Genomic DNA, 24,584 nt, shown 5'->3' with positions numbered 1-24,584 from the left:
GCTTTGGACAGGTCAATAAAGAGTGCTGAAGATAGAATATTATTATTGCGGTTTGTGTTTATAAAGTCAGTAAAGGAAAGGAGAGCAGTGGTAGTACTGTGAAAAGGCCTAAAGCCGTGTTGACAGGGAGTAAGAATGTTATTTTTAGTTAAGTGATTCATTAGTTGGTAGTGAACACATTTTTCCATGATTTTTGCTAGGGGAGACAGGAGGGCTATAGGCCTGTAATTAGAGTATTCATTGGAGTTTCCTCCTTTATGTAAGGGTATAATGTGTGAGATTTTCCAGATGTCAGGTATGGTTCCTTCATTAATAGTTCTGTTAATAAGGATAGATATGGGATAGGCTATTTCCTTAGCTGCTTTTTGGAGGAATTCAGATGGAAGTTGGTCAGCTGATGGGGTACATGGTTTAAGTTTTTGGATGCATTTTTGGATGAAGGTGGTGGAGATGGGTTGTATTATGAAGGATGGTTGATTAGAAGATGCAAGATCAGGGATGCTAGAATTGTCAATGGGAAGGTTGGAGGCCAGTGAATTGATAGTATTAGTAAAGAAGGAGTTGAAAGCATTGGCAGTTTCATGGGAAGAATTCTTTTCGGACCCAGAGGGAGAGGGAGTGGTAGTCTGTCCGGGGTGAAGAAGTCTATTCAAGGTTGACCAGAATTTTTGGGGATTATTGTGATTCACTTGTTGGAGGTTACTATAGTAGTTTTTTTTGTCAGAAAGAATAGCTTTTTTGGTACTGTTTCTTAAGTGTCTGAAGGTCTGTTGATCTGAGGGAGATTTACTAGTTCTCCATTTTATCCAGGATTTGTTTCTGAGTAACATTTTTTGTCTTGTTTCCTTAGATAGCCAGGGGGCAGGTTTAGTTTTGACTCTGATAGTTCGTTTTGGTGCATGATTGTCTAGGATTGATAAAAATGTGGTGTTAAAATATTGAACAGCTTCTTCTAGAGGAAGAGTTTTTAGAGGTTTCCAGTTACAGGCATTTAGTTCAGTGTTAAATAGGATAGGGTTAAAATATTTATTACTACGAGAAGTTCTGATGGTGGGGGCATGAGTAGTGGTATTCTTCTTTCTTATGATATAGGTTAAGTTGTGATCGCTTATGTCATCCAGCAAAGTGCCGGTTTGATATTGTAGTTGTGGTTTATTAACAAGAATCCAATCTAGTATACTTTCTTTGTTGTTAGGTTTATTAATCCTAGTGGAGGTGTTTATTATTTGAGTAAAGCCATGGAGATTAATATGAGAGACTGGGTTATTAGTATTAACTGAGGACCAATCAAGGTTGAAATCTCCAAGTATTACAGTTTCTTGTGGGTAGGTGGATGAAGCCCAGCTACGGATATTTTCTATTATTGTGGAGTTATTTCCAGGAGGTAGATAGATACAGATAATATAGATGGCTTTATTTGGGTTCAGTTGTAGCTTTGATATAAGGAGTTCAGTCTTGGTGTTTTCCAGGGGAGCATAGGGTACTAAGGATAAATTTAGTTCAGTCTTAAATAGGAGTGCTACTCCCCCACCTTTGCGGGTATTGCGGTCCAGTCGCAGAATGTTGTAACCTGGGGGAATGATTTCAGTATCTTTAGTGAGGGGTTTTAACCAGGTTTCAGTTAAACATAGGATGTCAAAAGAGTAATATTCAAGAAGAGAGTGGAGATGGGTGACTTTGTTGTTAACACTTCTGATATTAAGGTGTCCTATGAGTAAGGTATTTGCATTAGAGGTTGGTAATGGAAGGGATGAGTTTGAAATAATAGGTCTGGCTTCAGAGGAAGTAATAGAGGGTCCTGGGTTAGGATGTATATCACCATCTACCAGGATAGAGGGGTTGTATTCTGAGTGTGGTTTACCGGTAAACAACAATAAATATTTTAGTTTCCTTAACATGAGATCATTTGATTTAATATGGGATAGTCTATGATATTTGGCTAAGAGGTAGCAAGAGGTAGATGTAATGTTTGAATGTGTGAAATGTGGGGTTATTAAATCTGAGGCAGTTTGTTTGGAAGAAGTTTTAAAGTGATAATTATATTTTATTTCATAAAAGGTCAGGAGATAGGGTAGTGTGAGTACTAGAGAAGAAATAAACAGGGGTAATAGCTTAGCTGGATTTTGTTTTAATATAGAGGCCATGGATGGAGTTTTGTTAGTTTTAGAAGATCTATCTGATCTAAATCCAGCCACATCCATTTTTTGTACCATAAAATGTATCTATTTCCTTAAATCATTGAATTTGAATATATCCTTACCTCCTATGTACAGCACATCTTTTCAATGGGACATCCCATTCTTTCTTCATTTAACCATGACCTCAACCTAAACTCCAGCATCCAACCTGTGTCTCACCATTTCAGCATATCCTATCTACCAGAATATGGCCTGGACCCCAGTTTTTATATGCGTACCCATACAGATCCCTCTTGTCTTGGCATGTACTCTTCTACATCAATTAGTTTGTTCCTTTCATACCATTCTCGGCCTAAGTTCCTATTCTCCCAGTTGTTCAGTCTTTATTTCATATTTATTGTAACAGCACACTGACAAATGTCTTGCATCTACATCATGTTTTGTCTGACAGCACTTAGCCTTGCACCTCTTGGGCCCATTTGTCCTAACTCATTTCTCCTCAAAACAAATCAAAAGCATCACTATAGCTGTCACTGTTTTATTGTAGGCCATATGTCCACATTCCTTAGCCTGTAGCATGTAGCATTCCTGTAGCATGTCCAACAGCTTGGGGTTTGACATAGCTTTAAAGGGGAGGTTGGCATAATGGTTAAGGTGCTTACCTTAAAGACACAAGGTACAGGGTTTGATACTTACATGGGGTGATTGGCTAGGCTTAAAAATGTCCCATAAGGCAAAATTAGCCTAGTACTAACCTATGAACCTATGAACCTTGCTATTAATACTCCAGTTTATGTGCCTTTATGCATCTAATTGCCTCAGTCATTTCATAGGTTCATAGGTTCATAGGTAGGTACTAGGCTATCAGCCCAAGGGTCTACGTAAGCCTAGCCAACAAGGTTCCCTGGCTTACGCCACCCAAGAAAGTGATTTTCCTGTGCCACTGTTGAGCAGAGACACAGAAATGATCCCCAGGGTGTATTTCCTATTCCCAACCACTCATCAAGATTTTTCTTGAAGAGTGCTAATGAAGAACTTTGCTTGACATAGATGGGTAGCCTCTTCCAGAGTATGGGAAGTCTCTGGGGCAGGAATCTATCCCTCCGGCATGTCCTGTTTATTGTGGTGACAAGGTTTAGGTCCCTAGAGCATGTAGCTTGGAGGGATTGGGATTTCTTTAGGTGTAGCATGTCCAACAGCTCTGGGTTTGACATAGCTTTATATGTTAGGCAGAGATCACCTCGGAGTAGGTGATTTGCTATGAAGTAAAGCTGGAGCTTTTTGAGGCGGTCAGTGTAGGGCATTTGTTTGAGGTCAGTAATCCTCTTTGTGAGGTACTTCTGTGGCCTTTCCAGCTGCTGCAGATGTCTTGTGAGGTACATTCCAAAAGGGGCATTGTGCTCTATAATGGGTCTAATGAGTGTCGAGTAGAGGGGAACAATGACCTCTTTTTTCCTGGATGATAACCCTTTTATGATGAGGTGTGCCATGTAGAAGGACTTCCTGACTACTGTGGCAATGTGACTATCAAAGGAGAGACTACTGTTCACCTGGGTCCCAAGGTCTCTTATCATGCATTCGGTGTTAAGTAGATTGCTGCCTATGTGGTAGTTCATGGGTACAGAGTTTTTACCTTCTTCATATCAGCACTACCCAGTTCCTCTTGTTTGCTTCTAGTACTACTCTCTGCTGTCACCTTTCCATTACTGCCTCCCTATCATCATCATCATCGCCATGGCTCACTTTCCTCTATAGTTCCATATAGCAGTATGTTAACACTCCTCTTCTGTTTTGTCCTCTACTTTTAACAATCCAACCACCTTGTCTGGTTTCTCCACAGACATACTGTCTTCCTTTCTCTAATCCTTATAACACTTATTGTCAAATCAGTGTTAATGAGAAGAACATTTTATATAGAAGGGTGGATTTGATTTTGGAAGAACTACTTCTTAATAGACAAATTTCACTGGATGAACAGTCTTTCATGGTAGTAAAATCACCAAAGACACCTACAATCTTCGGTATCCCGAATATTCATAAAGATCTTAGGAACCCCCCGTTTAGGCCTATTGTGGATGCCAAGGCATCCAAAACTTATTTTATAGCTAGGTTTATTGACATACAACTTAAGAATGTCTTGGCCAATTGTCAGTGGATTATTAAAGACTCTTGGGATCTTTTAAAGGAACTTAATAAGGAAATATATAAGGACAGCCTTATATTTGTCACAATAGATGTGAAAGACTTATTTTCTATCATTCCGCATGAAACTGGTATTGAATGGTTTTATTCTTATTTATGTCGCCACACTGGCTATGAACACAATCGTATTTTGACTATAAGAACATTAATGGAACTTGTCCTAGAGACTAACATCATTGTATTTGAAGAGCAGCTTTTCAAACAGTGCAATGGTGTAGCAATGGGGGCAACCTGTGCCCCCATTTTTGCAAACTCTGTCCTAGCTTTTTGGGAAACAGAGTTCATTTTCCCTAGTCCATATGAAAAATGCTGGAAATTTTATGGTCGATATTTGGACGACATTTTAATCATATGGGATGATACAAAAGACCAACTTGACAAGTTTCTTGAATTTATTGAGAGTAGTACTGACTTTTAGAAATTTTCACGTCTTTTCATACGAAAAAATCAATTATTTGGACATTACTATTTACAAAAACACAGTAGAACAACAATTTGAGACCACGATTTTTAGGAAACCTACCTATTCTAACACATTATTGCATTTCAGCAGTTTTTACCCTATTCATCAAAAGAAGGCATTGGTAAAGGGATAGGGGGTTAGATTGGCCAGGATGGTTTCAGAGAATTATGAATTCCTGAACCAAATCAAGGTACTTAAGTGGATGTTAATTAACAGAGGATATCCCGGTGAATATGTGGACAACATCTTCTAGGAGGTTATGGAAAAAAAGAGAAAAGAGTATTTTTATTCCTTTACTTGGTAAAGGTACTAACAATATTGTGGTACATACTAATGTTGAGAGCAATATGTTTAATAAAGTAGGTATTTTCAAGTATAACACCCATTATAATAATATAGTTAATATTATTCAGCACAACTGGAATTTATTCAACACAGATGAAGAGTTGCTCAATATTGTAGGGGCAAGACCTAATATAATTTACAAAAAAGATACTTCTATTAAAAATATGTTGGAGAACAATAAGGAACAATATTTCGGTATATGGGTATGTTCAAATGTGGATTTTGTTCACAATGTCAAGTTATTCATGAAGGCAAGGAAATATTCATACCCAATTATGGTAGTTTTAAGCATAAAAAGAAGTTCACCTGTAGTAGTAAGGCAGTAGTCTATATAGGGAAGTGCACAAACTGCCCCTGTTTTTATATTGGTAAAACTATTAATGCCCTTAGGAGTAGAATATACCAACACCTTTATGATATTAAGAAACAAGATACAAAAAATGTATTGGCTGTACATGTTAGTAATAACCCTGGACATTCATTCAAGTTTTCTGTGCTTGATCAAGTCATTTTGGGGGAAAGAGATGGTCCATTAAATGATTTTTTTAGAGTCCAAAGAATTAAGATGGCAACTGAAAACAAATGCATCACACTATCCAGGGCTTAATTCTAATATTTCAGTTAGTTCTATCCTTAGATTAAAAACAGAGGGCTATCTGCAATAATATTGGTGTAGCAATATATTATGGTGTGGAGGTTGTGGGCTTACGGTTGAGCCCAATAAAATAATAAAAAATTAAAAATTAATAAAAATTTTTTAGTGCATGTATATGTAACTTTAATTGTTTTGTATATGGGTGTATTTTTCATTAATTAATGATGATGTCAGTAATTATATATGTTAATTTGTAAGGGGAGAGGGTATTTATTGGGTCAGTGTATGTATTCATTGTGATTCTGATGAAGTTTTTATTAAAAAATGAAAGCACTAAATCCAACATTCTGGTGTGGATCTATCTGTCCTTTCTTGTGGATTATTAGTTTTTGTTCGTGGTGGTGTTTTGGGTCCCAAGGTCTCTTATCATGCATTCGGTGTTAAGTAGATTGCTGCCTATGTGGTAGTTCATGGGTACAGAGTTTTTACCTTCTTCATATCAGCCCTACCCAGTTCCTCTTGTTTGCTTCCAGTACTACTCTTTGCTGTTACCTTTCCATTACTGCCTCCCTATCATCATCATCATCGCCATGGCCCACTTTCCTCTATAGTTCCAAAAAAAAAAAGTAAAAATTACCAGGGATTTACGAGATTTTAGAAATAATAATGTTTTCACTTGGCCCAGGGAAATGACACCGAACTCACACTTCAATTCTGATTTAAATGGATCTCAGAGACCATCAGGTGTAACAGGTAAAAGTTTCAGGAATACTACCTTAACCACACCTGTTAACAAACCAGATAGTTATCAACAAAATATTAACACAGAAAATAGATTGTCCAACAAACTCACCCCACGTAATAAACAGAGTGATGGTCCTGAAGTTCCAATTATTGGAAACAGCACAGGACCTGATCCACAGTTGACAGAATCTAATCATATAGAGACAGAGACTCACAGCCCCTCACAGATACTAAGTAATGGGAGAGAGAACCAAGGTGAGTTAGGTGAGAGTTTGACAGGTTGCATCACAGGCGTACAGAGATCAGGTGCAGCAGTAGTTAGACCAAAAGCAAACAGTGCCATTTTCAATTCAAACAGATGTCGGCCCCCTCCCCATAGCCCAGAACCATTTTTGGACAAAGAAGGTCCACAAGCAGGGGAGACAGAAAAGGAAAGGCTCAATAGACGAACAGGAACAACTAGGCCCCACAATCAAGAAAATGTGGGGAGACAAAATAGATTAATCATGAATTTATCTGGTAGGGCACTGAATGAATATGAAATACAGGTCTTAAGTAAAGGCCTAGGTTTATTCCTACAAAACCTAACGATCTAGTAGATACTATTATAGAAACAAAATGTATGTTGAATTTACAATTAAGGTTGGATTTTGGCAGCTCAGATAGTAGCCAAGTTATGAGTAAACATCGTCCAAACAGTACATATGTTCCACAACTGAACCCGACTATAGAGGTATTTGGGAATGTAGTGGAAGATGAAATATATAAAGTCATCAAGAGAATAAACCATCCAAACATGGGCGTAATTTAAACTATAAACAAAGGCAAGCTTTGAATTCATTGAGAAATGACAGGTCTATTGTAATAAGACCAGCAGATAAAGGAGGACCGGTTGTCATTATGGACTATACTTACTATGCAAATAAAATGTTTCAGATGCTTGAAGATACAACTACATATACAAAAGTAACTAAGGCTAATTTAAATAACATGGTCTTTAGTGTTTACAATACCTAGATGACCTGGTACTATCGCATGACATAACACAAGAGCTGTATGGATACCTAAAGGTGAACAATCCCACTATACCGATCATACAGGGACTTCCTAAAATCCATAAGAACAGCAGAGACCCACCATTTAGACCTATTGTTGCAGGTCAAGGGTGGGTAACAGAACCCCTATCTATTTATCTAGAGAGTGTACTTAGACCGTTAGTTAATGGTAATAAGAAGATCCTGAAAGATAGTAAGCAATTTCTTTTAGACCTATATTCTCAAACTCACTCATTGGATACGAACCAACATTTTTTTCTTTGTGACACTTGATGTGGTTAGCTTATTCACAGTGATCCCCAATGACGTAGGAATAAGACTGATCACTGAATATTTGAAAGCACATTCAGACTTCACTGATAGAAGATTGACCTTGTGACCCTGCTATTAGAGACTATATTAACTAATAATGTCTTTGCATTTGAAGAAGTCATTTACTTACAGAAGGATGGCGTGGCTATGGGCACATCATGTGCAAATAGCTCGCCAACCTAATCATGGCCAGATGGGAAGATATTTTTCTCTTCAATAATCTATCATTTATAGAACATGCTGCAATGTACTGTCGTTTTGTAGAGCGACCTCTTTTTATATGGCTTGGAGATGAACCCTCCCTATTAAACTTTGTTTCTTACTTGGACAATACCACGGACTTCTTAAAATTTACTGCAAACTTCTCAGTTAGCAATCTTCCATTTTGGACGTGGAAGTATTTAGAATGACCAATGGTATGATCAACACAACTATTTATAGGAAAGATTGCCAAAGAAACAATATATTACATAGACAAAGTATGCATCCCGCCATGTATTTCAAAAGCGTCCTTAAAGGACAATTTATGAGGGTATCTAGATTGAATCCACAACAAGAAACTTATGTTTCAGGAATAGAGGACATGAAGGAGAGATTTCTGGAGAGAGGTTACAAAGATAAAGAAATATTAGACACTATTAACACAGTGGAGACCTTAAGAACAAGTACTGCGAAACCATATTTTATGGCACATGAAGCAATGACCACTAGCTCAGGTACCCCTAGGAATGAAGTTAGAGCTAACCTTACTTTTAGTAAAATGAGCCTGCAAGTGAAAAGCATTATGAAGAAACACTGGGGTATATTGAATTCAGATATAGAAGTTAGTGAGATTGCTGGCCCCACACCTCGTATAGCTTATAAAAACCTTCCCAATCTGAAGAGTATCCTATGTAGACCAAGACATCCACTAGTTAACAGGTTGACAGTGAATAGAAACACAGTACCCTGTGGTCATTGCAATCAATGTATTTATATTAATAAAGAAACTAGTTTTGAGCACCCTACTACAGGACGTATTTACAATTTTAACACTAACACCAACTGTGAAAGTAAAAATGTCATATATATGGCTAAATGTTTAGGATGTAATAGTTACTACATAGGGAAAACAAATAGATCATTTAAGGAGAGGATTAGGGAACACACGTACCACCTTAGAGTAGGTACAGAAACCAATGCATTGGCTAGACATAAAAGTTCAACTGGTACCAGTCATTCCTTTAAGTTCTGTGCCATTCAATGTGTGTATGAAGGATTCAGAGGTGGTGATCTAATTAACAGAACTTTAGAACAAGAAACAAGATGGATCCTTAAGATTAAGGTCCGATAAACCACCAGGCCTTAACGATAAAATCCAAATAAAGCCATTTTGAAAAGTAGAAGATTCATGGTAAAGAGATCTCCCACTAACTGTTCTAAATTCCACATTAGTTAGGTACATTTTCCTCACAACATTATGACCATGGTGTAGATGACCTATCTATATACTCAGACATATTGTAGGCATTTCATATACTTTCAACATTTGTCATAAGAAATGAATCTTTGCACACATATATTTAGTATTGAAAAGTACTGTTTATAAAAACTAATGTAAGACACCTCAGGATGCCATTCGGGATTAACAGAATATATGTGCCAAATTACTTCCCATTTTCCCCTTTCCCCCTCATGTATTCCTTCCCTATATTTTCCGCTTCACCACATAAGAGTTTTAACATTTCACAATGACTATATTTTAAATTTGGGTATCAAGGATGTAACAATTATAAAGTGCAATTAATGGTTGCTTAAGTCAGTGTGCTTATTTCCACCATTGTGGATCTGTCACGAGTCAAGTTAATTATTAAGATATTGCTCTGTTTCCATATAGGCGTTTTGTTGCTTAGTTTATTGTTGAAGCATTCTTCCACCCATATTTTTTGTAAGTTACGTTCACATCCTGAAATGTCAAATGTCCCTGTTTATTAACGGAGATTGAAGAGACTAAGGCATGAACTAATGGACAGCTATTGAAATAGCTCGTCATGTACTTATGCCTGTTGTAAGCCTAATCGGCTTTTTTTAAATAGACACAATGTTTATTTTTATGAGCTATAGTGCGTGAAATGCGCACAGTAGCGTTCTTTGTTTTCATTCAAGAATTAACCAGGCACATCTGGCAAGGAATACTTTGTTGTGCTGTGATTTTTAAAAGCGTTTCAGAGTCTGCAGAAAATAAGTAATTTTGAAAAACTGTTTTTAACTTTTGATTTATACGAGAATAGCCTAACTAATGTGATACAAGTTTTAACCACCTGTAATTGTTGACTGTTTTCTGAGTCTACTCTGGATAGTATGAACTTCCAGTAAAACACGGAAATATCTAAAGTCACACTTTGTAAATATGTGCATTACAAGCAGTTTGGGTTATACTAACCAAGTCTGAAATGGCTTTTTTGATATATACTGCCTGAAAGTTCAGTACGAGATTTTCCTAAAGCACCATGAGATGATAAGTAAATATGACAAGGCTCTGAGATATACTCAATTGTTTAATATAATATAATGTATGTTTGGGCACCGATGCATTTTTTATGTATGTTTTTTTATGTATGTTTTTTTTTTTTTTTTTTTTTTTTATGTATGTTTATTTTGAACTATTCAGTTCTTACTTTTAATATACCAGTATTTTTCTTATCTGAACAAGGTAACATTCATGGAACTGAGTTTAATGGGTTACTGTATTTTTAAATGAAGGAAACATGTGATTATAGAGATCCTATCACAAGCTTTTGTTGGTTTTAAAAGTGATGTTCAAAGTTTTAGTTTGTGTAAAGAGTCTGAAGAAGCCTTTGGCGAAAGCGCTTACTCGTTTGGAATAAACAATTTGCTAACTTACATGGATTTATTTGTTTGAATTTCTACTTTCATTTTATCGCTCATTGGAAAGTCACGCATCTTTTTGGACTGAGTAATATTTCAGTTAGTTCTATCCTTAGATTAAAAACAGAGGGCTATCTGCAATAATATTGAAGTAGCAATATATTATGGTGTGGAGGTTGTGGGCTTACGGTTGAGCCCAATAAAATAATAAAAAATTAAAAATTAATAAAAATTTTTTAGTGCATGTATATGTAACTTTAATTGTTTTGTATATGGGTGTATTTTTCATTAATTAATGATGATGTCAGTAATTATATATGTTAATTTGTAAGGGGAGAGGGTATTTATTGGGTCAGTGTATGTATTCATTGTGATTCTGATGAAGTTTTTATTAAAAAATGAAAGCACTAAATCCAACATTCTGGTGTGGATCTATCTGTCCTTTCTTGTGGATTATTAGTTTTTGTTCGTGGTGGTGTTTTGTGTCCCAAGGTCTCTTATCATGCATTCGGTGTTAAGTAGATTGCTGCCTATGTGGTAGTTCATGGGTACAGAGTTTTTACCTTCTTCATATCAGCCCTACCCAGTTCCTCTTGTTTGCTTCCAGTACTACTCTTTGCTGTTACCTTTCCATTACTGCCTCCCTATCATCATCATCATCGCCATGGCCCACTTTCCTCTATAGTTCCATATAACAGTATGTTAACACTCCTCTTCTGTTTTGTCCTCTACTTTTAACAATCCAACCACCTTGTCTGGTTTCTCCACAGACATACTGTCTTCCTTTCTCTAATCCTTCTCTCTCCATAGTAATATTTTTTTGCCAACATCATCACAGAAGCACTATTTAGCTCTCCTTCTACCAATTTCCTCCTTTATCTGTCCACATTAATCCCCTAATCTTCCTGCACCCCCTCTAGCTGTCACTGTCATCTCCTTATATCTATCAGTTACTCTAATCCTCATGCTTTTATGTGGAAACTTACTAATTTATCTATTTACCCTACAACTTATTTCTCTGGCATATTATTTGCCCTAATTTGTGCTATAATCTTTCCCTTTCAGACAGACTTTAAACAGAGTCACCAAAATTTTATGTCATTTTCATTTAAAGTTGTATTCACCACCTCTGTCACTATTTTCTTTAACCATCTCATTCTTACGCTTTTTATGTTCACACATCCAAGTTGCCCATTTTGATCTCTTCTATCATCTTCACAACATCATATTTATTAAAGCACGATTTAGTAAACCTATCTTACTGTAGCCTTCATTTATATACCCTCACCACCACTGAAAATTGGCTAAGATGCTTTCTGACCAACATGCCTGTCTGTAATCATTTTTTGAAAGTGCATCAACCTCAAAGAACCTTCTAACCTTGCAGGCAGTACAACCTTGAATTGTTTCTTCTAAGACTTCATCTACTGTTCATTCCACTTTAATACAAAAATGCATTATTTACCCGGCTATCACCCAATTTTGACCTATATATCTGTCTCCGTATTGCAAGTGTGTGATGCATAACTTAGATTCCCCTGCTATTGATAAATTAAGTATATTTTACTAGAAAATACAGCAAATTTTGAAAGTCGTTGTAATGTCATTGAATATTTTGTGCAGGGGACTTTGCTCCCTTTCACCCCTTGTGCAAGATGCAGTATCACCACATCCCTGTTTTATATATATATATATATATATATATATATATATATATATATATATATATATATATATATATATATTTTTTTTTTTAAATTTTATACCTCAGAGTATGAAGATGTTTTGAAGCTGCCACAACCTTAGATTTAGTATATATTCCCTCTTTGTGCTATTATTTTTCTGTTCTGAGAATCAAAACTGCAATCCCCATCATTTGAACAACAGGCTGTATGTCCCAACAACACCAACTGCAGCACCACTTCTTGCAGTTTACTGTGACCCATTTTCCATTCCCTTCTTTCATACTTTCCCATTTTACCCGGTCAAGTCTTTTAGGCAACATATGTACTAGTCCCCACCTTCTATAAGCAATCTGTACTCCCACAGTCATTTCCTCTGCCATTTCTTTTAGAGCCTATTCCTTCTTGCTTAGATGATAAAGCCCCGCCCACATTTCATGCAAGGACTACTAATACTGTTAGTAATGTAAACACTTAGCTCAACAGCTTGAACAGAATGATACTTAGGGAATCAATAACCAAATCTGTTACTTTGTTATAAAACAATAGAAGGTAATGTAATGCGGTGAGCACACTAATTCATCAGACAATTAATTAATCTTCACACTCATTTAAATATACAATTAATTCACAAACATGATTCATTTTAGCCTGTGGCAACATTTTAGAAAACAGTCAAATAAAAAGTTACTTAATAAAATGTATAACCAAAATAACAAAAAACGAATATGGAATAGTCCAAAGAGCAGCCCAAAACACTTTATTCTCCTTAACACAAGAAGAAACTGTTGGTTAACCACTTTCATCACAAAGTGACATCATCAGAACCAAAAACAGTAAAAAGGAAATCCTTTTATGTATAAAAAAGGGGCCAAACAAGTGCTAAACCCCTCCTCAAATTAAAGAGAAAACATCCACAAAACTGCTGATGCAACATTCTACAATTAAGAAAATGCAGTTAAGAAAAACAAATGTACTAAAAAGAATGCAGAATGCAAAATATCACAATAATAAAATATAATATAATTGTAACAAATATTAGCCCTTCTTTTAAGCTCCTTTCCTTTTTATTGTTCTTAGTTCTGATGACATCACTTTGTGATGAAGGCACTTAACCAACAGTTTTTTCTTGCGATACGGAGAATAAAGTGTTTTGGATTGCTCTTGGGACTATTCCACGTTCATTTTTTGTTATTTTGCCTACAGTTTACATTTGTTATAATTTCTTGCATTTTTGGTATAAAATGTATAACCAGTAGATTATACCCAAAATTATTCGAATTTATCATTAACATTTATTTAGTTTTAATGTTAACTTAATGTAGGCTAGTCACCACACTTTTGTTTTTACTCTTTATTAACAAGATGCACTCTGCTTTCCCTAACTTTCCTATTATTGCAGATGACATGGTTATTCTTCAGTCCAGTCCCTCAAACCCAGCTTCAGTCTGACATCCACTGTCTTAATTCTTGGCTAAACAACCATAAGCTACTCCTAACCCCCTCTATAACAAAACATGCAGCATTTGGAACCTCACAAAAGCTGAAAAAAGACTCCTAAGAATCTCAGCAAAGTTCTCAATGGCTGCCCAATAGAAACAATTACATCCTTTAAATACTTAATTTTATGGACAGACCAGTCACTTAACTTCCAAACTCACACTGATAACACCAGGAAAAATAACAATTCTCTTTTATTCTGGTTCTGGAAAATCTCTCCCTTTCACTCCAAACCAGCTAGTGCTACAATAGGCACAAGATTCCAACTTGCTCAGCATGAATATGGGCTTCCCACACGACTGTACAGTCTACTGAAAAAAAATCTGCTGACTCATTTCCAGTTCCTCTTCTCAGAAACACCACTGCTCACCCTCTCCAAGGCCAAATGGTTGCAATTCTTCTGTAGAGCTGAGCTGTTCTTATGGTTTCTTGTTTTCAGAGTAATTCACCTCTTGCAGCTGAACTCCATAATAAAACGACCCTCTAAAACCTCCACAGCCTTTCCCAATTATGTCCCTCACTCCAGACACCCCAAACTAAACTGTGCTGTACCAACCATTCTCTCTTGAGGTGAATTTCTTGGCATCCATGTTTCAAACACATAATAAGCAGGCTACATTCAGAGATCTGATCATAATTATCTATACTGTACAGCCTGTTTATTCTTGGGTTCCACCATAGGGGTTTATTTTTAAATATAGCATTGTATTTATTTCAGAGGGGGACAGATGCTTCTATGCAGTTATTTGGTACGTGCACAGAATTTGATGGTGAAGGATTGCACATTGGGGAGGATAATCAGGAATGATGAGAATAGTTGAATTTCACTAGGTTGTCACTCAGTTTTAGTAGGGATTTGCTTTATCATAATCTCTGAATGCCAAGTTAATTGCAGATGCTTCCAGCTTTGGTCTTATGGTGAACATCAGTGATTTATAATTTGATTTGACTAGGTAGTATGTTCCAACTAGTGGGGAACAGAGTTTTAATTTCAGAGATGTCCTGAACCAAGTCAGGGATTTTCTCTCCCCTAATTGGAGCGTGGACTAGGTGGCCCAGTGAGTTTGTATTCATGAAGTTTCCCAGTTGATAGAAGGGCGGTTCAAGTTCCCTAGGAGAATGGTGTATGGCCAATTTTCTAGGGACTTCAAAGTAGTCAGGTAGGAGGTATGGACTAATGGGTGAGAAATAAAGGGGGTCCTACAAGTAGCCATAATATTATATGGGATTTTGTTAATGGCAAGTTGAACATGTAGTTCCAGGTCATTATCCTGTCTAACGGTCTGGAGTCTATTGGTGGAAGATTAACAGTTCCCTCCATTAAACATATGTTTCTATTTTTTTTTCTTTAATGCCTATACAGACCCCACTACCTTTAGTATCTTCATTTAGTGTGGTGGGTCTAAATGTATGGTAGGTGTTGAAATCTTGCACTGATGAGATGCTTTCAATATTATTGAACCAAATCTCTATGACAATGGATATACTGATGCACTGTAGGGTCAGAAGTGCCTGTAGGGAGTGTATTTTTTGTTAAGGCTCCTAGCATGGAGCAGCAATCCTTTCATGTTATCTAACTTTTGCTATGTTTGAAGCTTCTGAAGACTAACTTTGCTTAAAAAAGGCATTATGGGGTGGATAAGGCTTTTGCCAATATGTAAAAGCATCCTGGAGACAGATGCAGGTCATTCTTGGCTAAGCAGTTTGGACTGTTTACTACGTCCTCTCAGGCCTATGTCTTTTGCACCAACTTTGAATGACACCAGATGCTAAACAAATTATTAAAGTCAATCATCTTGTGTTCACATCATAGCATCATAGGTTCTTAGGTTTATATTAGGTTAACAACCACTGAGGCCTTTATAAGCCTTGTCAAGCGGCACAAATATATCCCACAAGTTACTGTGCCTTGGAGGATATTTTAAGTCGTTTGTGTTATTTAGAGTGTGATTTAATGGCTGCACCTGTCTATCAGAGACATAGGTGTTAGACTGGGGTGAATTTCTGATTTCCCATCCACTGGTCCAGGTTGCACTTGAATAAAGTTAGGGAAGGGTTCTGCTTTACATGGATGGGAAGCCTATTCCAGAGAATGAGGTGAGATCACTGAAATACTTACCTGCACCAACAACAAAATATATACCTGTACCACCAACAAAATAGGTAGCTGTACCACTAGCATGTCCTCTTTAAGTTGCAAGCAAAGTTTAAATCCTTCAGAACAGCAGTTCTTGTGCTGTTCAGTTTGCAGATATGAAAGAAATGTGCATCAGAGCATAACAGAAGGATCTCAGGCATAAATCACCTCTCAGCAGTCCATAGAAAACAGAGTATGGGGATAGGGCTTCAAGGTTATCTGCATAGGACATTGTGTTTACATCCTGTATTCTTTTTGTGAGGAATCTCTATGGATGTTCCATGTGGTGCATGTGCTTGGTCAGGTATATACAGAAGGCAGAAACATACTCAGTGATGGGGCTGATGCTGGCTGTGTATAGTAGCATGATAACTTCCATGCACCAAATGCCATGCTCTTACTTATTAGTTGATCGACACTGAATGATTTTCTTACATTCTTAGACATATGCTGTTGATCAAAAGGCAGGTAGTTTCCCTGCGTGGTTTACAAAAGGTACTATTATGCATTTCTTGGTACTTGGTTTTAAGCCATGGCTTTGGCAATAGTCATTCGTCTGTGTTAGACCTTCCTGTAAGATGATATTATCTTGGGGGTTTCTATGATTGCTCTTAGCTTGCAAGCATCTGCAAACTAGGTAAGCCATGACATTGACCTTGACTTCTGAAAAAGAGGTACCATATAATGGAGTACCCACTGGTGACCGGCTTCTCTGTGGTGGCGATATCTCCAAGCCTAACTTCCTTGGTCCTGTCTGCAAGCCAGCTGGCTATCAACCAAGGTGCATAGGGATTTAAGCCTTATTCTGAGTTTGTCTGTAATGTCCAAGTTGGTATTGTATCAAATGCTTTAGCTAGGTCAAGGTAAGCAGTACGCACCATTTGCCCTCATCCACAGCCTTGATAACATTCTCAAAGAAGTCCACCAAGTTCAGTAGGCATGGAGTGCCTTTGACAAAACCAAACTAGGTTGGGTTCAGTGTCTGAAGGTTTCCTATGCAATTCTTAATCAATTCCATGATAATTCTTTCCATGGCTTTGGAAATGAGATTAGACAGAGTAATGGGTTTGTAATTCATGGAAATCCACTGAAAGTCCGCCCTTGTGCAGAGGGATGACTGTTGCAGTCTTCAATTTGCATGGCAGAAAGATTGTGTGGAGGTTATGGTTGAATGCTGACAATCAAAATATTTCTTTTATCTCCCACTTCCATGAAACTGGATCCTTTTACCAATAGTTTGGCACCCTGTTGTGTGCTGCCTTTGAGATTTCAGACATAGCTACAGAAGGTCTTATGGCTGTCCTTTGCTTGGGACAATATCTTTACCTCAAAATTTGCTTTGTTGGACTTAAATAGTCCTGTAAGTTGTCTATTCAGTTGGTTGAGAGATATTTTATCTTTTTTTTGCTGTTCCTCTTCCTAATTCTAAATATGACTTTTTTTCTTTTGTTGTACAACATTTTTAATTTTGGATTCCACCAGGGTGGTTTGTTTTTTGGGTTAGTTTTGGGCTTGGGGTAGTTTTGGGCTTTCTTCTGCTATGAAAATAAAATTGCCAAAGATTCCAAAGACAATCACAAGACATTCTATAACTATGTCAAGGATCTAAATGGCAATGCTCAGATCTGCTCTGAGCTACAACAAAATGGCATTAAACATACTGATGCCAAGGATATTACCAATATCTTGGCAGATCAATTCAGTGCCAACTTCACCCCCTCTCACCCCCTAAATGGCCCATCTCAATACTGGAAGATTGCCAAATTCTAGTAATAATAGCCACACAAGTAAAACAACGCACTCTCCAAAGCTAAGAATACAGCATCCATGGGACCAGATGACACCCCGGGCTGTGTACTACATGAACTACAAAATGAATTGGCACCTCACCTAAGTGTCATGTTTAATCATAGCCTCACCTCAGGCTTTGTGACACCTGAGTGGTGCACAGCTACAGTTATCCAACTCCACAAGGAGGGATCCTTCTTGAATCCTGGGAACTACCGCCCCATCAGTCTGACGAGCCTGATCTGCAAGGCAATGGAACGTATTATCATGGAACTTATAAACAAAGACATTGGCAACCTTCAAACACTGGACCCCACCCAGTTTGGGTTTGTGAAGGGCCAATCTTGTCTCCTGAACCTGATTGACTTCTTCAAATCAGTCTCCAGAGCCATGGATGAGGGTGAGGCGGTCCACACTGCCTATATGGACCTCGCCAAGGCCTTTGACACCACCCCCCACTCTGGAATCATAGATAGATTTACCAAGCTGGGCATTAATCCCTACGTCACTCGAGGGATTGCCAACTGGCTTACTGACAGAACCCTCACTGTAAAAGTAGCTGACTCCAAATCCATCTCCAGACAAGTGACAAGTGGAGTACCTCATGGTTACATCCTGGGACCACTCTTGTTTGGCATCTACTTCTCTAAAGTACAGGCCAACACTAAAGGACTCTGGCTAACAAAGTTTGCAGATGATTGCAAACTGGGAGCCATTATTGAATCCCCAAATGAAGTGGATACTCTACAAAAGGGCCTTACAGAAACAGATGCTTCGTGCCAGAGCCATGGGCTCAAGCTCAATGCCAAGAAATGTATAGTTATCCCCTTTGGGAAAAAAACATGCACCCTTGAAATAACACATAGGTGACAGTACAATAAACACCGAACACAGTCAGGAAATCCTTCTATGTGGCATAACTCATCACTAAGGGCTTTTCATCCAGACAAAGGAGGTCATTGTCCCACTGTACTCATCCCTCATTATACCCATAATAGAATACAACACCCCGTTTGGTATGTACCTCTCAAGACATCTGCAACAACTGGAAAGGCCGCAGAAATACCTCACTAAAAGAATCACAGACCTAAAGCAGATGCTTTACGCTGATCGCCATAAAAAACTCCAGTTTTACTCTGTCGCATATCATCTACTCAGAGGCGATCTCTGCTTAACATACAAGGCCATGTCAAACCCAGAGCTGTTGGACATGCTTCACTTAAAGAAATCCCAATCCCTCAGAGCCACACACTCCAGGGATCTAAACCTTGTCATCACATTAAACAAAACATGCTGGATAGGTTCCTGACCCAGAGACTCACCAGACTCTGGAATAGACTACCCATACATGCCAAGCAGAGTGCCTCTTTGGCCCTCTTCAAAAGGAACCTTGAAGACTGGATGGGAGAAAGGAAATTCACCCCAGGGATCACGTCAATTGCCCTGCTAGGCAGGGGTCCAGGGAAGTAAATAGTGTGGAAAGAAATCGCCAGAGAATTGTTATAGCTAGGCCTGTATAGGCCCTAGGGCCGATAGCCTATTACCAACCTATGAACCTAAGCACAACAGACTCTATGTAGTCATTGACATGTTTGTACAAAGTGTCTGTGAATAATTCCACAAAATCTGGGTTTGAAGGGGCTTGAAATTTTGACAGGCTATTACTTAATAGAAGGTAGTTTGCCTTGGAGTAGTCTCTATCTGCTACAGGGCTTGCTGAGTGTTACAGGATTGATTCTTATTTCAAAGGAGACTACTTTGTGGTGTGTCCTTACTAGAGAAGACATGACACTGGTGGGTGAGGGCAGCATTCTCCCGTATTTGTAAGTACTAGGTCAAATATGTTTGTGCCTGTTATAGGCATATGCAATAGGTGGACCAGGCTGCTTGTATTTATAAACTCTAGGAATCTCTGCACCTGCAAATCTGGGGTCTTGTAGGATTCAAAGGAAGTGCCAAATAACACCTAAAAAGGTGGCAACTCAAAAAATAACTATAACCGGCACTGTAAGAGGTCCAGAAAGCTCCCAGAAGTAAAGGCAGAAATAAAAAGTTTATTCTAGTACACTACTTTAATGCATTAACTGACTCACCATGTTTTCATGCCTATACACAAGATTTCACCAGATACCAAACAACCTATCCACAATTCTTTAAAGTGCCTGTTGTAGTTTTATTTTTTTATTTTTTGTCTTGTAGCATTCCTAGTATATAGAGAGATAATTAATGATAAGTGCCTCCAAAAGGTCTAAGTGTGAGTAATAGGTTTCATGGGACATAGAGGGTGACCTATATCTTGCTAGGATATGGTATAGAACTTTGTCTATGGAAATCTGAACATGGATGAACCCCACTGCATAACTTCATTTAACTAACCTAGATGTTCTTGTTATTGATGTAGATTGAGATACCTCCATCTTCAGTCCCTGTCTGTGCAGTTGCTGTTCTAAATGTGTGGAAGGCACTGAAGTCTTGCATTGCTGGGGTATCTCTTTGCAGTTTAAACCATGTCTCAGGTGAAGGTAAAATGCTGGTTAGGGCTAGGTTCATACCTGCCTTGGACACATTCTGAGCTTGCCGTCATGTCTCTCTTCATATAGTCCAGGGAGGAATGCCTCAGGTTATTTACGGCCATGTGTTCTATGATGTGTCATATGTGCCCTTGTACTGTAGTTATCACATGAAGTGCACAGGAAGTGCTAAGTAATGGTACATTTATCTATTTATGATTTATTTGTATTTGTTAATGGATAAAGTACTGATACATGTAGGCATTTGTCATACTTGACTTGGGAACCCTGTCTGGTTAGGCACTTACTTAGTGTCAGTAAGTAGGCAAATGGTCAGCAATCAGGAAGGCAAGTATTGAGTGTTTTGCATGCCACACTTAGTAGGGGGTGCGAACTAGAGACATCAGGTAAATCAGGTAATAGTGAGATACCAGCTGAGAGGAATAAAATAAGACGGTTGCTATGATGTGAGTCAGTTGTCTACCACGTGTGTATCTACAACATGCATTTCACAAGGGACAAGAAAATAGCAGGAAAATGCTGATGTGGACAGGATGCAGGCCTAACATGTGCTGGCACAAATATCTGGTCTAATCTGGGATACACCCAGCATTGTCAGAATGTACTGTCTGTTTACAGAATTGTTTATTTACACATAGCAACAGCACCTTCCTCTTATTCACATAGATAATAGTCAACTATGATTTCATCTGGTTAAAAGAACAAAATCCTACTCATGGGACTGCCTGACCTGAATAATCAAACTGGTGAATTTTATGCTTTGTCACATTCTTACCAATAACTGAGAATTATATTCTGTCCTGACTTTAGTCATTCACAGTGTATTGCAAAATACTAGTATTTACTCAATGGTGAGAGTGAAATTATAGCCTCCACCCCACCCCCACTGTCACAGCATCCCATATACAATCAACAGTTGCTCTTGTACCAATGACTCTAGTAGCTGCATGCAGGAAAAAAAATTGTAAATACTAGTAGTCAAAATAGTAAAATGGAACTGTGATTGCTGACTTCTGTCTTTAGAGAAGATATTTTTAATAAAAAAACAGTAATCAGATTCTCTGACCAGTATATTTCATTTATGTGGTCCACTGATCTTTTGTATGTTTTTTTATCCCTAATAATAAAGATCACATATAAAAAGTGGAGACTGTTCTGGAAATAGCCTATAGGTCTGCAACCTTCATTCCAGGCCACTATATGGAAAAAGCACAGAAGCAGTGACATCAGCTGTCTTCTGAACAACTTGTACTAGTAATCATCTCATAAAGCAATCTCATCTTACAATAAACAAAACTCCTTTTTATACTGAGTAGCTGCTAAAAATGGTTCACAGTATCTGCCCCACCTCATTCAAATCCTCTTCCAAAAGATATTTGAAGCCACTCCACCTTAGCTTCCCTTTGTTACAAATTGTTAGGATTTCTTAGGAATGATGTAGAGTGAAAATGTTTCATTGCTATTTGCAAAACCAACCTCGGCCGCTACCTACCACATGCCCAGTTTAACATTTTAACAGGCTATAGGTATTGTCTGAACTGTAATAGTAATGATTACCCACATATTGTATTGCAACAATCATTACGAAATTGTGTGTATCAACTTCTACGTCTGGGTATGTTTTTATATTTTTTATTATAACTGGGTTGTGTCTGAAAAAAGCAATCTGTTCAATTCCATCTGTTCTTCTTTCGGCTTTTCCCGGTTAGGGGTCGCCACAGCGGAACTCCAGTCCGCTAATGATTGGCAATAGATTTTTATGGTGCCGAGGTGCCAGCTCGACACCCAACTTTCAACGAAGGCACGCCCATTCACCCATGTCTTTCGAATGCCAATCGACCATGGGGATGACATGCAGACTCCACACAGAAGGAGCTTCAGCTAAGAATCAAACGGGAGTACCTCTTGCTGTGAGCCGACAATGGTACCACTGCAATCCCATCTACATGTTTAAAATGAAAATAAAAATAAAACAAAATATTTTATGCATGGTTTTGAGAACACTAGCATGTTATTAGCTCAGGTGGGAAGACTGCATGTTAGCTGCCAGCATGCAACCTGCATTTCTGAGTTCCAAGGAGGGCATTTCTTTATTAGATTCAGGTAATTTGTTCACTAATTGTACTAAGAAAATATTCGCCCTTATCTAATTTTAGGATAACTATTTTTATTAATTTAAAATCAGTTGATTAATTAACTCACAGTGCTTGGACTTTGGCTGAATGCCTTCTCTGTGGAGTTTTCTTGTGTTCCCTGTCTTTCCATGGGTTTGTTCTGGGCTCCAGTTTCCTTCCACAACCTGAAGAAAATACATAGGTGAATTGCTAAGCCTCCACTGTGGTGTGTGTGTGTGTGTGTGTGTGTGTGTGTGTGTGTGTGTGTGTGTGTGTGTGTGTGTGTGTGTGTGTGTGTGTGTTTCTGAATATTTCCTAGGGACGGGAGCAATTATAAACTTAAATGAAACCTGACATCGCAGAACTATAATAGTACAGTGAGGGCAAGTAATCTGATATGGATGCCCCTCAGCTGAGACTACATCAAAGCAGAATGTTTTAAACTTGAGTACAATGGGACTGCAAAGCTACTGTCTCAAGTCTGTGCACCACAAGTAGGGATATGACACAGTCATTGTACAGATGGGTATAAATGACGTGAGACACATCTCACTGGACTATATGATGAGAGAGACATGATTGAGCTCTCAGAATATGTGTCTGAAGCAGGTACAGACCCAGCCTAGAGCAGTCTTCTACCATCGTCAACAATGATGTCACAATAAGAACAAAAGATAATTGACTTCAACAATTGGCTTAGCTTCTGGTGTCATTCTAAGGTGGTCCAATATATATCAGCCAGATAAGGTAGATAGTTCAAACTACTTTGGCAGGGATGACTTGCACCTGTACCCCTAGTGCTTTTGTGTTGGCTAAAACCTTATCCACCCATACAGTGCCTTTTTTAAGGCAAAGCCAGATTTCTAATGTTATTGCTGCTCAATACTAAGAGTTTTTAAAAAAAAGTTCACACCCTACAAGTATTACTTACCCTGAAAAATGTAGATATATGCATTATCATTGAGACCTGCTTTAAGACCAAAGAAAACACTTTACCAGTGAATATCACTCATACAGGCCCATGGTATAAGAAGTGGGCACTAAAGGCAGAGGTATTGCTATATTCTTAAAAGAAAAATCACATCCAGACTCTGTAGACTGGAAAAAGACTTGGAACTCCTCCATGTCCAACTTACTATAAACAAAAATATATGGCTAACTACAGGACCTCCTCTATACCCCCCAGCCCATAACTCCCACCTAATGAGTATGGAGTCCCCGTGTATTAAGCCAAATACTATTCTTCTATGAGATATCAACTATCCCACCATCATATGGAAAACATATATATCCTCATACATGTATGCAAAGAAAGTTCTGCATGTTATAATCACAAGCTCCTTGAATCAGGTAGTAAACACTCCAAACAGGAGGAGATAAAATCCTTACCAATATAGGATGGCTCTGCTACCTGCCTATTGTAACCTCCTCCCTGGTCAAATTAAACCATAAGTCAGTCACATTCACCTGAAGACACATTCTCCAATACCTCAGTATTCAGGGACTAAGAAAAGGCTAATCTGTTAGAAATGAGTGAGGGCCTGACTAAATTCAAAAGCCCCTTCCAAACCAACAATCTCACTGCTTATGTGGAATCCATTACTGCCAGGTTTTGGGAACCTATATCAACAATTAACCATCCTTAGAACATCACATGTCCACTACTGTAAGGTAACCAGAGAAATACTGTGCCTTGTTTTTTTGGTTCACTATTGTCAGGTGCCTGCTTGAACTGGACCACCATGTGGAACATTTTTAATGTAAAACATGTCTTCACTACAACAACGGAAGATATAGAAAGTCATGACAGACACACACACACACACACACACACACACACACACACACACACACACACACACACACACACACACACACACACACACACACAGACACACACACACACGCACACACACACACACACACACACACACACACACACACACACACACACACACACACACACACACATACACCCTTAATGGGGCTGTAATGCAAAATAAATTGGATCTCTTGCACTGTTGGTTTAGGCACAGAGTAGTGAAGCTAGATGTCATGAGCACAGACCTCTTATCCCACACTGCAAGATACACGTACCAAACCACACTGC

At 38.1% G+C, this 24,584-nt stretch overlaps 1 protein-coding gene across 1 annotated transcript in view; it reads left to right on the top strand.

Annotated features, from left to right (window-relative positions):
* ZPLD1 (zona pellucida like domain containing 1) overlaps positions 1 to 24,584 on the top strand; it is a 556,217-nt gene that overhangs the window by 225,405 nt on the left and 306,228 nt on the right. The window contains exon 3 of the mRNA XM_044071987.1: positions 3,979 to 4,721. Coding sequence (XP_043927922.1) covers positions 3,979 to 4,721 — 743 coding nt within the window. The remainder of the gene's footprint in view (positions 1 to 3,978; positions 4,722 to 24,584) is intronic.

The sequence above is a fragment of the Protopterus annectens genome, chromosome 5.part0 (genome assembly GCF_019279795.1).
Source record: "Protopterus annectens isolate FY-2018-M chromosome 5.part0, PAN1.0, whole genome shotgun sequence".
In the NCBI taxonomy this organism is placed as follows: domain Eukaryota; kingdom Metazoa; phylum Chordata; order Ceratodontiformes; family Protopteridae; genus Protopterus; species Protopterus annectens.
The sequence above is the reverse complement of the archived record's forward strand: the minus strand, read 5'-3'. Positions and strand labels throughout refer to the sequence as shown.